Source organism: Mus pahari, chromosome 21 (assembly GCF_900095145.1).
Source record: "Mus pahari chromosome 21, PAHARI_EIJ_v1.1, whole genome shotgun sequence".
Taxonomy (NCBI): Eukaryota; Metazoa; Chordata; class Mammalia; order Rodentia; family Muridae; genus Mus; species Mus pahari.
This window is the reverse complement of record NC_034610.1, coordinates 52,932,422-52,949,238: the sequence shown is the minus strand read 5'-3', so window position 1 is coordinate 52,949,238 and position 16,817 is coordinate 52,932,422. Positions and strand designations below refer to the sequence as shown.

Sequence of the window (16,817 nt, the reverse complement as noted above, 5' to 3'; positions counted from 1 at the left end):
TGTTAGTGACTGGTTGACTTGACTATTATATTGTTTTGTTTTGTTTTCTGCCTAGCTCCATATGGTATCAGAGAGTCTACAAGAAGATCAGGTTCACAGAAGGAAATACCAAAGGGAATAGAAAAATGGTAAATGAAATTCCACAAGCTATTACTTTTAAAAACTTGTTGATTTGTTTTTTAAAGTATTGTGAGCAGTATTGTATTTTTAACTTACTTTGAAATATTTGTTTTTTTTTAGTCCAGAAACTCACGTTCCTGTCTCCTTGAGTTATCACCTGAGTGACATGTTTTTTGACCTGTTAAATTTTGCGGCTGAGACCCTTGTACTGGGTGGAAGACTAGTCTATTGGCTACCAGTATATACACCAGAGTATGTAGTCTTTATTTCTTTAATGTTATTTTCTACAGTATTTGTTTTAAGGATTCTGTTTCCTCATCTCTAATTTTGCTCATATTTAATAGTTATCAATATCCTTGGTCTACTTATATACAAGTGAAAATAGTTCCCTTCCACTTAATGGATTCTTTTTTCTTTTTAACCCTTTTAAATAAGGTATTGGCAAACTACAGCCTTTGAGCCAGATATACTTTTTTCATACTGCTTTAATAAGGTGGTTGAACTTAGACCACTTTTTACAATTTTATTTTTAAATGTTAGAAAACTCATAAGAGTATTTGACAGAAAATCTGGCCATGGTTACACCAGTGATAAAACTGGCACTCAGAAGGTGTGGGTGTGCTGGCCAGAATTCTGGGTCACCCTCACCTACCTCTTGAGTGTGAGGTTAGTCTGGACTACAGGAAACTCTGCCCCCCCCCCCAAAAAAAAAAAAGTTGAAAGAAATGCACGTAACCACAACATCTAAAGTATTTGCATTCTGGCTCTTTGTATGAAAAATTTGCCAACCCGTGTTGTGTGTCACTCAGCTCGGTGCCCAGTGTATCATAGATGTTCCCTAACTGCTAACTAGTACAACCAAAGGGATTTAAAAAATTTACCTGAGTAACTGACTCATGTCTGCTGGCTTTCTTACATGCCAGCTCTGAGTACCTTAAATGCAATACATCTTTCTTACAAGCTCAGATCAAACTGCAAAATCTGCATATGTGTAAAGCTCTGTCTTATGGTGAATAACATTGGCTTTGTTACTCGGTAACTGGTAGCTGCTGAATAGAGCTGTATACATCAATGGGAAACATAAGGTTTCCTCCCAACCTCCCTCCCTCTCTCCATTTCTCCCTCCCTCCCTCTTTCCCTCCCTCCCTCCTTCCCTCTCCTTTCTTTCTCTCTTTTAAAAGGACAGAGTCTTAGGTTTAAAAGACACTATTAACATTACAGTCCAGTTTTTGATCCTGCCATAGATCCTGTCTTTGCTGTATATACTTGTTCTAAAGCACCTGAGGACAGCAGTAGCAATGGTAGGCTAGGAGCCCCAAGATTTGGAAGCCATGTAGCTTTTTGTCTACTTTATAGCCATTGTATTTGAAGTGACTTTGGCCTAGCTTTAGTCATGCCTTTGTTTATCATTTGGTAAGTACATGCCTTCAAGTTACTGAACACAGGCTTTGTGTTTTCTTAGAGGTTTAGAGCACTTGTTAGTCTTGGAGAATACCCAGATTCAAGTTCCGGCACCACACATAGGTGTCTCACAGCTGTTCATACCTCTAATCCTAGGGGATCAGATCACTTCTTTTGGCCATTCATGTAGCCACTAGACATGAACATGGGTGCACATATATACGTGCAGGTAAAACACTCATATTTATAAAATAAATAAATCTAAAAGAATTAAATCTAATTTAGTCCATCTATTTTAGAAAATGAGGAAAATTATTTTCAAGAAGCAGTGTGCATTTTGGCTTCTGTCCCTTGTTCTTGTTGTTTCTCTGTTGTTGTGAAGAGACACTGTGACACAGCAGTTTATGAAGGAGAGCATTTGACTGGGGCCTCGTGGTTTCTGAACGTCGAAGGCAGGCAAGGCACGATGCTAGAGCAGTAGCTGAGAGCTTTCATTTGCTCCTCAGGGTGTGGGCATACAGAGAGAGACACACACACACAGAGAGACAGAGAGCTCTGACTGGAGTTGGCATGGGATTTTGAAACTTCAGAGCCTACTCCCAGTGACACACCTCACCCAGCAAGTCCACATCTGCAAATCCTTTTTAATTTGTTCCACTAACGGTGACCATATGAGCTTATGGGGACTACTCTCATTCAAACCACCATAGCTGAACCTATGGTAACTGAACAAACCCCAGTACCAGGAATGCGACGCTTCCCTATCACTGTGACCGTTACCCCTACACAAGACAGCCTTTGCCACTGAGACTGATTGCATCCAAGAACTGGATCATAGGAGTCAATTGCTGAGGCTCCACCCTGCATGCTCTGTGGCTTTTTCTACTCGGGCTAGATGCCTGTGTCAGACACAGGAGCCAGTTTTATGTTTAAAGGCAGACTGGTTAGAATTTTCTTGGTCACTCATTAAATCTTATCTATTCCTTGTATGGCGGTAAAACACCCAAGAATGTCCTTGCAGGTCTGACCCTGCTTCCTGTCTTGATGATTTCCCATCGTAGCTCCTATGGGTGAGCTTTCATGCCTTTCAGATGCCTCTTTCAATGTGTGGAACACTCAGGTTAGCGTTATGTAATGAGACCATTTTACACAGTGTGGGGAGGATCGCTTAGGGCCCATGCACTCCACTGCAGGCACACACCAACTGGTCTCAATGGACAGTAGTTAAAAGCTTACTAAAAAGTAGTTTACAAAGTCCAACACAGCATAGAGAGATTCCATTCCTTCAGGACAACATGGATACATAGAGGGGAAGCGTTACATAAGATCATTGGAATCTCTAATCATTCTCTGTGAGCTATCCCACCTCTTCAGTCTGCAGTGCTGCACATCTCACCCCCTAAAAGAGGCATTGGCGTGTGCTTATCAGCTATTTCCCCTCCGCAGACTCTCCTTTCTGAGAGGCACAGTGCTCTAGTGGGAACTACTGGAATTGCCCTGTTAGAAACCCCTATGGTTAATTTGCTCTTCAGGCTTTAGGTACTTGGAGAAATTGTTAAGCACTTTTGGCTTTCTGTTAGCTTTTCCCCTGGGACCTCCAGCTCCACATAGACATGGCCACACCTGCTTTCAAATGACCTGGGACAGAACCTATCATCTTCTTTCCTAATCCATTTTGATTGGTGTAGCACTTAAGACAGCCTAAGTCCCAGAGTTTCTCCTACTTCATAAAGATCAGATGCCTGTGGGGCTCAGCAGAGCCAATCACAGTCCCAGTGTCTGGGATGTATTGACTACCTTCCAGTGGACAAGTCCTGTCTTGCTTGGTGACCTGAGCATGACAGTACTTCTTTCATTCCCAGCTGTCTGAGCATCCTGTCTCATCCTGTTTCTGTTGGATTCTTCCCTTACTGGTATGGCGTGTATTCTTTCCTATCTGACCCTTCCCACTCAGCTATAAGAAATGTTGAGGAAGTGCCTCTACTTCATCTTCTAATCCATTTTACCATCCAAACCAAAGATGGCCCCCATCTGCCTGTTTTCCATTGTGATTCCCCCTTATCTGCACGACAGCTGGACCACAGTTGGATATCTTAGGACCTGTTGCAGAGACAGTGCATCTTTTCCTATAATTCATCAGTGATGAACCTTAAGTGCCAAGTATCACATTAATGTGTCCTAAAGTCCTGCTATGACAAGGCTGACCAAAGAAACAATCTCAGTGAGGGAATGTTAACAGATCTGACCTTGTGATGTCTTCTGTGCATTGCTGAGCTTTTCTATCTGAGAAGACAAACTAATGTCTATTTGTCCCAAACATGGTACCAACAACACAGCATAAAAACAATTCCAGAAAAGTCTAGCTTGGTTAACAACAATAAATTTAATTAGGGTTATTTACAGAAACTTTGGCAATTTATGTACAACTGAAGGGAAAAGAAATCCCCCACAGTAGCTATTAACTGTTTGTGTACCTTTAGGGGTGGGTAGTTCTGAGCTCACTCCTCCAGTAACTACCTGTGAGCCTTGGGGAGATGTGGGACCCCAGAAGCTCCTTCTTCTATGACAGAAGGCCAGTTGGCCCAGTCTTGGGTATAGCTGCTGGCAGTTGAAGGGGCCGTGACTCACTGCCCACAGGACAAGGTTTCACAGAATAGAGTGAGAGCTTACGTGATTTCTAGATACAAATGTGGGTGCTGCATGCAGAGGACAGCTTTTACAGCAGTACATGTACAGTAAAAGTCAAGGATTTAAGCTAGCTATATTTCCAAAGACCTTAAAAAGTAGCCACTGTAAATTTTTCAGTAACTTTTCTAGTAATTTATACAAGGAAAAAAGGGAAAAATGCCCAAACCCTTATACCTACAGGGATGTTTTAAAAGTAGACAAAGCACATGGCTGTAATCCTAGTACTCAGGCTCCTGAGGCAGGAGGATCTCAAGGTTGAGGCAGCCTGGGCTACATGGGCATAAAACTTGATATCAATTTCTCCTTTTTTTGTTTTGTGCTTTTTTTTTTAATTGGAAGTTTTCTTTTTGTACAGCTATTCTAATCACCAGTTTTCCTTCCGCAACTTCTCCCAGATCTTCCTCACCTGTGTCCCCGTATCCTTTCTTTCTCTAGAAAACAGTCAGGCAAACAAGCCATCATTTAAAAAAAAAAATGAGGAAGAAAGAAGACAAGCACAGGAAATGCATAAAACACAAAATTGGAAACCGTGGTATATATGCAAAAGGATAGTAAGAAAAAAAAAAAGCCCAAGCAAGACTAAAAATGTGATTTATTTACAGTACAGAACTTTATTCAGCTGTTAAATAAAATTATGAAATAATGCGAGTAAATGGAGGGAACTAGAAAAAGTCCTCCTGGCTGAAGTAATCCAGGCCCCAAAAGACAAGTAGTGTATATTTCTCTCATATGTGGATGTTAGGTTACCGTTTAAGCATTCGATAGACATGCTACAAACTGTATAACCATAGAGGTCAGGTACAGAGTAAGAGACAGGTGGGAAGGAAGGCGGGGCAGGGAAATCTCTCAAGGAAGGGGAAATAGGCCACACATATGGGATTGGAGCAGGGGATTAAATGGGGAGAGAGATGGAAGAAACGAAAGGGGAAGAATATGGAAAGGAACAACTAACACTTAGGGGCGTTTGAAAGTCATATGGAAGCTGAAGAAGCTTAAAATGTTTAGACACATAAGAGACGTCTAAATAGTATCACCAAATAACAGGGGTGACTGTACCCCAACTAGACATGAGTGCCAGGAATAGGATACAGCTAGTTTCTCTTTGTGGACATTTCATTGGAGGCTAGATTTCTTCCAGCTGTGTGGCTAGCTCAAGTGGGAGGAGTTCTGTGGCTCTCCCTGATTGGTTGGATCAGTTACTTCCAGACCCTCCCATGCTCATGATTAGGTCTTTGTTGTCTCTTCACTACATCCTGATATTTGTGGGTTTAATATTCACAGCTTCCTCTGGCTGAAATGAAGCTGAAACAGAGCAGAGCTTTGTCTCAGAGCTGCAGAGCTCCTGAGTGAGTCCACTTGCGTGCTCCAGTCCCACAAATCCACGGAGCTTTTGTTATCTAATTCCCTTTTGCCAACTAACTGTTAAACTGGCTAGAAACTTTCTTTGTGGAAGATAGAAATCCAGCTGCTGGTGTTATTGATAGAAGCGACGGCAGGGCCAGCAAAGTGGCTTGCTATGTTGCACAGGCCCGGTGACCCAGAATTTGATTCCCCAGACACTATGCTGTAAAAGGAGAAGATTCCTGAAAGTTGTTCTCCAAGCGCAACAGGTGTGTGTGGCACCTCTATGCGCATAGTCATAAAATAAAGTTATAAAAAAGAATATGATTGACATACATATATCAAAACTTTCTATTATATTCCATAACCATATGTTCAAATTGTCAGTTTAAATAAAGTGTGGGAGCTAGTAGCATGGCTTAGCAGTTCAGAGTGCTTGCTGTTCTTCCAGCAGGCCTGAGGTCAGTTCCCAGAACCTCCACTGGGCTGCTCATCACTAGCTCCTTCCTCCAGCTCTGGGCCTTCTGTGGCCTCTGGTAGCAGACATACACATGGAGACACATAAAATATAAACGATGGCCAAGGAGCTTAATAACATGTCTCAAATTAAGAATTTAGGGATATATTTTAGTGTATTCAGTAAATTTATGGAAGAGAACATCTTTTTGTCCTGATCTAGGAAACAAGAAAGAACGATTCCTTAAACAGTTCAGTGTTCAGTAAATTTGCAGTTTTTTAGGCGGGAGGTGAAATATAACATTGAGAAAGAACTTAACATTTTATAAGAAGAAGAGTGACTGAGAAGTGACTCATGATGTGTATAAATAGTTTGCTTTTAGAAACCTCTTGGGTGTCGTTTGCATTCATGCATTTCCCACTCTACACTTCTCTCTCCTGTGGTTTGTAGCATTTCCACAAAATTGTGCAACCGTCCCACTATAAGCTCAGCCGCTCCACAGGAAACATCATTTACTCCCGAAGAACCCCGAGTGGAGCCACCCCTGATCTAAATCTGTGTGGTTTGCCTGTTTGGTCTGATTTCAGTTTTAAATAGGTAACGTAAGTTACAGGGAAACGGTAATAAAGTCAGAGTTAGGTATTAATATTGTCTAGGCAAAGTACAGATTTAACAGTTGGCAAACAGTCTGCTGATATGGAATGGACTATTTTGTATACACTGAAGATGTTTTTAACCTGCTATTCAATTTTTCAGTATTATTTTGGAAATATGTTTTCCATTGATTTGGTCATTCATATATAAAGTTAGTCCTATATACCTCTGGTTTCTATACCTGGATTCAGCCAATCTGCAATGAAAAATGGAATTTGGGGTATTGTAGTTTTTTTTTTTTTTTAGATTTATTTATTATATGTAAGTACACTGTAGCTGTCTTCAGATGCGCCAGAAGAGGGCATCAGATCTCATTACAGATGGTTGTGAGCCACCATTTGAGCTCAGGACCTTTGGAAGAGCAGTCAGTGATCTTAACCTCTGCCATCTCTCCAGCCCTGGTATAATAGTTTTACACATACTAAACCCAAGACTTTTCATTCTTACCATTTTCACAGTAGTGCAGTATAGCAAGTACCATTTATGTTTGTGTTAGGTATTCTGAGTAATCTAAAGATGATTTAAAGAATGCAGGAAATTATACATAGATTATGCAAATGTCTCCTGACTTGCATGACTCTTTGGATTTACTGTCTAGGGTCGGAGGCATCCTACAACCAGTCCATAGATACAGAGGACTGTAAGAGACTAATGAGAAAGGAGATTTCTCACAGTAATGTTGGGAGTTTAAAAAAAACAAAAATCAAGCTCCAAATGTCTTTATATGCTCTCAAACAAATCCTGTGGTTTGTGCCTACCATGCCCCACTCAAAAGAGAAAGCTAGCTACTGGCAACTTTGTTTGAGCAATATTAGCATTATTAATGTCATTTAATATTACTTTTAATTATTTTTTACAGGTGAATTATATTTATATTTATTATTTTATAGTTATGTAAGAAGCCTAAGTGTAAGACATTTTTATTTGTGCATATTCAAATGTCTTTTCAAAACATGAGTCAGTATACATAGAAGGTTTCTTTAAAGGGTTGGAATATGAGACCAACTTAACACTACATAGTGAAAAGTAGGATACTACCTAAAAATAAGTGTATATTCTTAAGCATGACACTGTTTTAGAGACCCATGGGTTCTATTGTGTATAAGCTTAAGTTCAAAGCCATGTATTTTCTTTGTTTCTATTTTTAAATTTAGGTTCAGTCATGATGTAAAATGTATTTCTTTGTGTCATAAATATTTCTATGGAGATTCTAAATTTGATATGGACTAGTTTTATAAAAAGTACATTACTTCTTTCTGTAGAGTAAGTGCTAAAGACTTTTTAGATGAGGAAAAACCAAAATGGTCACAAGGTCCCTAAGGAATAGCCAAGAATGACTTCAAGAGAATTCTTTCCTCTGATAATGGGGTGAAGTGTAGCTTGCATGCTGCCTGGTGAGTGAGTGGTGATGGTTTTGAGCATGTGATTGAGACGGTGAGGAGGAGCTTGTTGAAGGTCAGAGAGACATCGAAAAGTCCCCAAGAGTGGTGGTCAGGGTGATGCTGACACATTAGAACAGCTAAGCTGGTTCAGGGTCCTTAGCCATTACTTTTCCCATTTAGAGTCTGAGGTTTAAGATAGCTCATGTCATAAATGGGTACAGAGACAATTCAGAAAGGCATGAAGGTTTGCAAAGAAAACCTAAAGCCTGCTGTCCGTGCTCCCAGGCCCTGCCTGCTGTTCTTCTCTCTGCTCCAGCCGCCTCCCACAATTACTGCTGCCTTGTTCTGGGCTCTATTAGTGCGTGCATTGTCCTGTGATGTAGGGATTGATCCTCTCTGCTCATGTCCTACAGCAGTGCTTCCATGACTCAGGGTCATAACCTCAGGGTCACTGCCTAGTGACTGTGACCTGGGCTCTAATATACCCTGGAGGTTTTATTTGTACTTAGCTATCTGAATTATTTTATAAATAACTTTAGACTTATTTACACATCTTATAGATGTCATTAACATTTTTTTGATTGAAGACTTCACAAAATTCTTCAGATGAATCACAGTCTTGACTGTCAGGGAGTTGCTGCGACCTGCACTTCTGTCTAGTCGGCTTTTGTGGACCCTTTAGGGCATAATCATCATCTTGCAGTTTTGTGGTTTGTTTGCTATTCCTCATTAAAACATACATGTGTATCTTCTCTTTCTCCTTCCCTCTGACTGATTCCATTTCACTGTCTCTTCCTGTCTGTCTTTGTTACTTCCCTTCCAGGGGTAAATAACTGAGCTACATCTTTTGGTGCTGATACTTATAAACCATTTGTGAAGTACAAGCAGATTGCCTGTGGATTGTACAGCACCACACTTGATCTCCATGGCACCTGTTTGATTGTTCCTAACCGGCAGCTTCCTGTCTCCAGGTACACTGAGGAGATGGTGCCTTGGCACCCTTGCCTGAGACTCATTAGCAACTGTGAACAGAGGCTTTCCAGTCACACAGCAAGGCGCTTGATCACGATGGAAAAGGTGGAGGAATTTGAGGTAAGTTTTTAGTATAAATTCTGGAAGAGTCAAAAATCCAGATCTTTCTAAATAGTTTTCCTGGAGTATTTTGAGATGTTAGTCTTGATTTTGATTGTATGGTACAGTAGGTAAGTTTAGGAAGAAGCAGATGTTGAACTTGGTGCACTCAGCTGTGGCTGTGGAAGGAATAGGATAGTGATTGGTTGGCTTGAAGAGCAGAAGAAACTCACCCACGCCTTGGGCTTCCTTAGATTCCTGTTGCAGAAACAGAACTTCTTGACTGCAGACCTGAATGTTTGTACTTACTTATTACAAAAGTGTATATGTGCACACATATGCATACCATAGCACACGTGGAGGTCACATGACACCTGAGGGACTCCAGGGATTGAACTCAGGTCCTCGGGTGGTGGCAAGCCACTGAGCCACCTCACCGGCTGACTGGCAGATTTTAGTCAAGGCAGTGATTCTTTATATAAGGAAGAAGACAAAATTTCCTCATCTATTAGGTAATATCAGTAATCCTATTCATCTATCTTGTATTCTCACTCTATCCCCCCATCATGCGCGCGCGCATACACACACACACACACACACACACACACACTCACTCACTACATATAAATTTGAGAACGAAAAGTTTTAGTAACATTTGTTACTTTCTTTCCAGATTAGAAGTGATGTGAATAGTACCTCATGTAACAAGGCTGCAATAACACATCAGAATGCTCGCTCTGCTGCTGTCCTCTCTGGATTAACAGGCTCTCAAATGCACTGGCTGTTTGGGCCAGCCCTGTCTGCATAGGGCATGCAGAACAGGGTGATTGTGTCTGAGTATTTTGTAATGCCCATCTCTAGTCTCTATTTGATTAGTTATCAATTGATTTATATCTCATAGGCCTTTCACAGTGGTGACTTAATCTGTACATTGCCCTTGTGTCTGTCACTTTCCATCCTTCATCCCTTCCCCATATTTAATTGATCTTTAATTTAGAGCCTAGTTGGCTCTAAATTAATTATTTACAGACATATTTTGTTTATGCCAATAGTTCTGAATCTCTCAATACTTTTTTTTTCTTTTTTTTTATTATTATTATTTTCTTTATTTACATTTCAAATGCTATCCTGAAAGTTCCCTATACCCCACCCCCACCCCTGCTCCCCTACCCACCCACTCCCACTACTTGGCCCAGGCCTTCCCTTGTGCTGGGTCATATAAAGTTCTGAATCTCTCTTCATCTTAATCATATCTTCTAAATAGATTTTTCTAAAATATTACGTTTTGCTACTTTATACAAGTGTTTTAGTTAATTGTTTTTATTTTTAGATAATATTTATAAAGTTTTCACATGGTATAAATTATCCTCAAAAATCAGGCTCCAGTATCAAGACTTTCAGGAAACTAAGCTATTCATCTACATTAGTTGATGGTTATCCACTAGATGTGTGGGTATTTATATTACGGTGTATATGTACATGTGATCTGATGAAAATGCATGGCTGTAGAAGTTTAGAAAAACCAACCAGCTGCTCATATTCCAGCCTCCTCTTCCTGAGTGCATATTCAGATGATAGAATCTGGGGATGGACACGATTGTCACTGTGTTCCAAACATTTATGTACTTACGTTTACCAAGGCATAGCAGTGTGATTATTTTATAGTAACAGCTTGTTTTTCTTCAAATAATAGTATACATTTTGTACTGGATAACTTGCCAGTAATTCTTTGTGGAAATCAAATCCTTTCCCAAGTATGATGATTTACCATTAGCTGTTTAGAATATTGAGAAATTCCTGGCGTGCTTTCTGTATTTATTGGCACAATGACAACCTCAGCAAATGTCAATTTTGCATCCAGCAGAACCCTGTTACCTTACTGTCTATTGTAGTTGATTAATCAGTACTGGCTCCTCCGACTCTAACTCTGTCTGATGGTGCTAATGTGTTCCATACTTCTCTTGTAGAATTGCTTCCATGTACCAGGAAACTTTCTGTTTCCCAGGAGTTATTGTACTGTTCTTGTGGCCATTTATTCTAGGTAGAAATATTGTGGTAATTATGAAGTCTAGTAAGTTAAACCTGAGTGAGTGTAAGAATCAAGTTAGTATTTCTATAGCAAATATCTTGAATGCTTCAGAAGACAAGATAAAGTGAGCTATTAAGATAGAGCACCGGGCTGGTGAGATGGCTCAGTGGGTAAGAGCACCCGACTGCTCTTCCGAAGGTCCGGAGTTCAAATCCCAGCAACCACATGGTGGCTCATAACCATCTGTAACAAAATCCGGTGCCCTCTTCTGGAGTGTCTGAAGACAGCTACAGTGTACTGTACTTACATATATAATAAATAAACAAATCTTTAAAAAAAAAAAAAAAAAAGATAGAGCACCGACTGCTCTTCCAGAGGGCCTGAGTTCAATTTCCAGCATCCACATGGTGGCTCACAACCATCTGTAATAGGGTCTGGTGCCCTCTTTTGGTGTGCCTTAAGAGAGCAATGGTAGTCTATTCATATGTATAAAATAAAAAAAATAAATCTTTAAAAAAAAAAAAAAAAGCTTTGAGAACTAACTAGCTAGCTCAGTGGATAAGGACACCTGCCACAAAGTGTGAAGACCTGAGTCGACACTGAGTCTACATGGAAGCGCCCTCTGACCTGTGTCACGTGTACCCACTCCCAGTGAGATAAGTAAGTAATGTGGCTTTTAAAACACATATCTAAAGAAAGACAGAGGTCGGGACTAGAAAATGATCACAGCTCAAGTTTACAGACTCAGTCTGCTTTGTAAGCACTTCGTTCTTGGTTCATTTGGTACAAGACAGAACAGGGGCTTTATGGGTTTGATTCCATAAACACTGGCAAATCACCAGCAGTGTTTAGAAGCAAGCAGGGGATTTAAGTTTCAGAATTGCCTCCCATTTGTAGAGGTGGACAGTGCAGAGGTTGGGGCCTGGTGAGAGCGCTTTTCCTGGCTTCAGTGTCTACCTTGTAGTTGTGTGTCACACAGCCTTCATTGTTCAGCTTGCCTGTGTTGTTGCTTCCTCTTTTTACAATGATACCAGTTACACTGGATTAAAATACCACCATTATGATCTCCTTTACCCTTAGTTACTGCCTCAAAGGCCCTATTGCTAGCCATACTATTAATATTGGAGTAGGGCTGATTTAAGCATTAGCGTGGAGATATAAGCTAGTCCCTAATGCTAATGGCTATCAACTTAATAGAACACAAGGGGCTGGTTGTTCAGAGCAACTCTCCCTGTCCCACTCAGGGCTATCTCATGTGTATGAACACTTTTCTTCTGGTGTGCTAAGGGAAGTTTGCTGTGGACCATTTAATAGTAGTTCTACAACTTCTACAAACTATAGAATTTAATACAATGATGTGAGCTAGTAATGGTATTAATACCAGACATGTTATGTGCCAGGCACAAGAGAGGTACTTAGGCAAAACAGAACTATTACTTGTAGATGTTTTGGTTCTAATTCTTGTTATCGAAAAGCAAAGTATCTCACATTAGCTTTCTTTATGATGCTGCCTACATATATAGCATTTCTTTGGAACACACAAAAATTGTGTTCCAAAGAATTACCCACAAATGGAGAAGATTCTCAGCCATTTCTATTTTTATGGAAATTAAAACAAACAATAAACTAGCATTGTGTGCACTCATTTCATATGTGCTTTCTCCTGAGTTTAGTTTAAGAAAATTTACTATATTTCTTCCAAGTATATGTTTCTGTAAGCAAATTTATTTCAAAGTCAAGAGGAAAATGTTTCGAGAGTTCTTGTTGTGTATTCAAATGATAAATAAGTTCACTTTCCTATAAAAACAGTTCTAGCCTGGCCCCCTGCTTTCATTTTACTGTTCTTCTTGCTTGAAACTGGTACAGGATTGTGCATTGAGACTGGATCTTACTGTATAGCCCTGGCTGTGCTGGAGCTCACATGTTGATGAGGATGGCCTCCAACTCAGAGCCCTTTCTGCCTCTGCCTCAGTGCTGCCATACCATACCTGGCTGAAACTGGTTACATTAGTATTGTCTAGGCTGACATTTGTAAGTCTTCACTAGTATGGGTTTGCTGCTAATGTCTTGTTAATGTGATACTCTGGTGTTGGTTTCCAGTTCACTGTTTCCCTTCTGCCTTCTGTTTCCTGCGGAGGGATGGTTGTGATTACATCAGGATGACAGCCCTTAATAAAACAGGTGGACATAGAACTGTCAGACAGTTCTCACGTTTCTCACAAATGGTTCCCAGGCTTGCTCAATGCTGAGGAACCATTTGGCAGAGGAAAAATATTAATTTTTCATAGACTGACCCTTGCCCTGTCACTTGTTAGGTGTAACTTCACTCTTAAATTGGGCTTACTGAATCCATTGTTAAATGGTTCTATTGTTAAAGGTACTATTGTTAAATGACTCTCCCACCATTTAAAATGTAGGTAATAAGTTAGAAAGATTGTCTGGGGAATGTGAGTGTTTTGTCTTGTATATTCTTAGCTATAGTTTTAGTCTCATCATTTCTTGTACTTGGTGAAGTTGTTCATGATAACCATGTCAATGTTATGAAGATGCCTGGTAAGAAGACAAATTTTTTGTTGTTAGTATCTGATGTGTTTATAAAAAGATAAACAGAAGGGAGGATATGTTCTATGGAGGTGTGGTGAGGTGTGGGGGAGGGGGTGCCTCAGTGGGCCCATGCCAAGGCATCCCTTCCCCCTGAGGAACTAGCCACACAGTATAGTATAGAATAGAGTTTATTCAGGGCATAGGGAGGGGAGTTAAGAAGGTAGTAGAGGCAGAGAAAGACAGAGAGAGGGTAGAGAACTGAAGAACTAGAAGAACTAGAAGAACTGAAGAACTAGAGGCCAGCCATGAGCATAAGGAGCAAAACAGGGGAGGGAATGGGGAAAGAAGAGGGAAGGGAGGCAGGGAAAGAGCAAGGAGGAGCAAGAGACCAAGGAATGGGCCAACAGCCCCTTTTATAGTGGGTCAGGCCTACCTGGCTGTTGCCAGGTAACTGTGGGGCAGAGCTTAAACAGAATGCTAGCAGTATCCTTCACCGATTTAGTCTAGAGACTAAGTGAGTAAAGTGCCAGGTTTTGTCAGTGCTTACTTATAAACATTCTTAGCTACTTGAGTTTATTTCCCCATTTCAGAGATGGGAGCCTTCTATCCTTCAGCCCACTAATGACTAAATAGTGAATGGCAGAGGTAAAAACAGAGCTGCCTTTGTCCTTGAAATTTGACCTTTCCTACATCACATCCATATTCCTCCCTTTAGAATGTGTTGAGATGAAAGGTCTGGGTGTGTTAGTTAGTGGCAGGAGGCTTGCCTATCAATGCCAGACCTGGGGTTAATTCCCACTACCACAAAATAAATAAAAGCAAATGTTCTGAAGCATAGAATTTTTAGCTTCTGTTAAACACACTGTTTGCTTTACCCTGTTGGTTTTAGCTGGTGTGCTCAGGGTGCCATGACAGAATGCAAATACATTTTGCTAGGCTTAACTTTCTTCTTACTATTGACACATTGTTAATGGTATTGTGTATAGTTTTGGTAACTCTATGAAACATTTTTCTTATGTAAAATTTATTAAATAAAAATACTGATCTCTAAAACATAACCATCCTTGGGTATTTTGTTCCCCCTTCTAAGAAGGATCAAAGTATCCACACTTTGGTCTTCCTTCTTCTTGAGTTTCATGTGCTTTGCAAATTGTATCTTGGTATTGTGTGCTTCTGGGTTAATACCCACTTGATAAGTGAGTGCATATCATGTGTGTTCTTTTGTGATTGGGTTATCTCACTCAGGATGATATCCTCTAGATACATCCATTTGTCTAAGAGTTCCATGAATTCATTGTTTTTAATAGTTGAGTAATACTCCATTTTGTAAATGTACCATATTTTCTATATCCATTCCTATGTTGTGGGGCGTCTGGGTTCTTTCCAGCTTCTGGCTGTTATAAGTAAGGCTGCTATGAACATGGTGGAGGAGATGACCTGGGCCATCTGGTAGTACTGTGTCCAGTTTTCTGAGGAACCACCAAACTGATTTCCAGAGTGGTTGTACCAGCTTACAATCCCACCAGCAATGGAGGAGTGTTCTTCTTCCTCCACATCCTCACCAGCATCTGCTGTCACCTGAATTTTTGATCTTAGCTATTCTGAGTGGTGTGAGGTGGAATCTCAGGGTTGTTTTGGTTTGCATTTCCCTGATGATTAAGGATATTAAACATTTTTTTAGGTGCTTCTCAGCCATTCTGTACTCTTCAGTTGAGAATTCTTTGTTTAGCTTTGTACCCATTTTTTAATAGGGTTATTTGGTTTTCTGTAGTCCAACTTCTTGAGTTCTTTGTACATATTGGATATTAGCACTCTATCAGATGTAGGAATGGTGAAGATCTTTTCCCAATATGTTGGTGGCCTTTTTGTCTTCTTGACTGTCCTTTTCCTTACAGAAGCTTTGCAATTTTATGAGGTCCTATTTGTCTGTTTCTTGATCTTACAGCACAAGCCATTGGTGTTCTGTTCAGATATTTTTCCCCTGTGCCCAAATCTTCGAGACTCTTCCCCACTTTCACCTCTGTAAGTTTCAGTGTCTCTGGTTTTATGTGGAGGTCTTTGATCCACTTAGGCTTGAGCTTTGTAGAAGGAAATAAGAATGATCAATTCGAATTCTTCTACATGATAACTGCCAGTTGTGCCAGCACCATTTGTTGAAAATGCTGTCTTTTTTCCACTGGGTGGTTTTAGCTCCTTTGTCAAAGATCAAGTGACCACAGGTGTGTGGGTTCATTTCTGGGTCTTCAATTCTATTACATTGATCTATCTGTCTATTGCTGTACCAGTACCATGCAGTTTTTGTCAAAATTACTCTGTAGTACAGCTTGAGGTCAGGGATGATGATTCCATAGAGATTCTTTTATTGTTGAGAATAGTTTTTGCTATCCTAGGTTTTTTATTATTGAGATGAATTTGCAAATTGCCCTTTCTAATTCTGTGAAGAATTGAGTTGGAATTTTGATGGGGATTGCAGGTATGGCCTTGTCTAGCCCCTGATTTTAGTACGATTGCTTCAAGTTTCTCTCCATTTAGTTTGATGTTGGCTACTGGTTTACTGTATATTGCTTTTATTATGTTTGGGTATGATCCTTTAATTTCTGATCTTTCCAAGAATTTTATCATAAACGGGTGCTGGATTTTGTCAAATGCTTTCTCAGCATCGAATGAGATGATCATGTGATTTTTTTCTTTGAGTTTATTTATATTTCAGATTATGTTGATGGATTTCTGTATATTGAACCATCCCTGCATCCCTGGAATGAATCCTACTTGATAATGATAGATGATCGTTTTTGATGTGTTCTTGGATTCGGTTTGTGAGAATTTTATTGAGTGTTTTTGCATTGATATTCATAAGGGAAATTGGTCTGAAGTTCTCTTTCTTTGTTGGGTCTTTGTGTGGTTTAGGTATCAGATTAATTGTGACTTCATAGAACGAATTGGGTATAGTACCTTCTGTTTCTATCTTGTGGAGTATTGGAATTAGGTCTTCTTTGAAGGTCTGACAGAACTCTGCACTAAACCAATCTGGTCCTCAACTTTTTTTAGTTTGGAGACTATTAATGACTGCTTATATTTTTTTAGGGGTTATGGGACTGTTTAAAAGGTTTATGTGATCCTGACTTAACTT

At 40.0% G+C, this 16,817-nt stretch overlaps 1 protein-coding gene across 6 annotated transcripts in view; it reads left to right on the top strand.

Moving 5' to 3' along the window:
- Trmt11 (tRNA methyltransferase 11 homolog) overlaps positions 1–16,817 on the top strand; it is a 66,767-nt gene that overhangs the window by 33,704 nt on the left and 16,246 nt on the right. For all 6 annotated transcript variants that reach the window (XM_029533211.1, XM_021221404.2, XM_021221402.1 and 3 more), the window contains 3 exons: positions 56–128; positions 241–372; positions 9,015–9,135. In XM_029533211.1, coding sequence (XP_029389071.1) covers positions 56–128; positions 241–372; positions 9,015–9,135 — 326 coding nt within the window. The remainder of the gene's footprint in view (positions 1–55; positions 129–240; positions 373–9,014; positions 9,136–16,817) is intronic.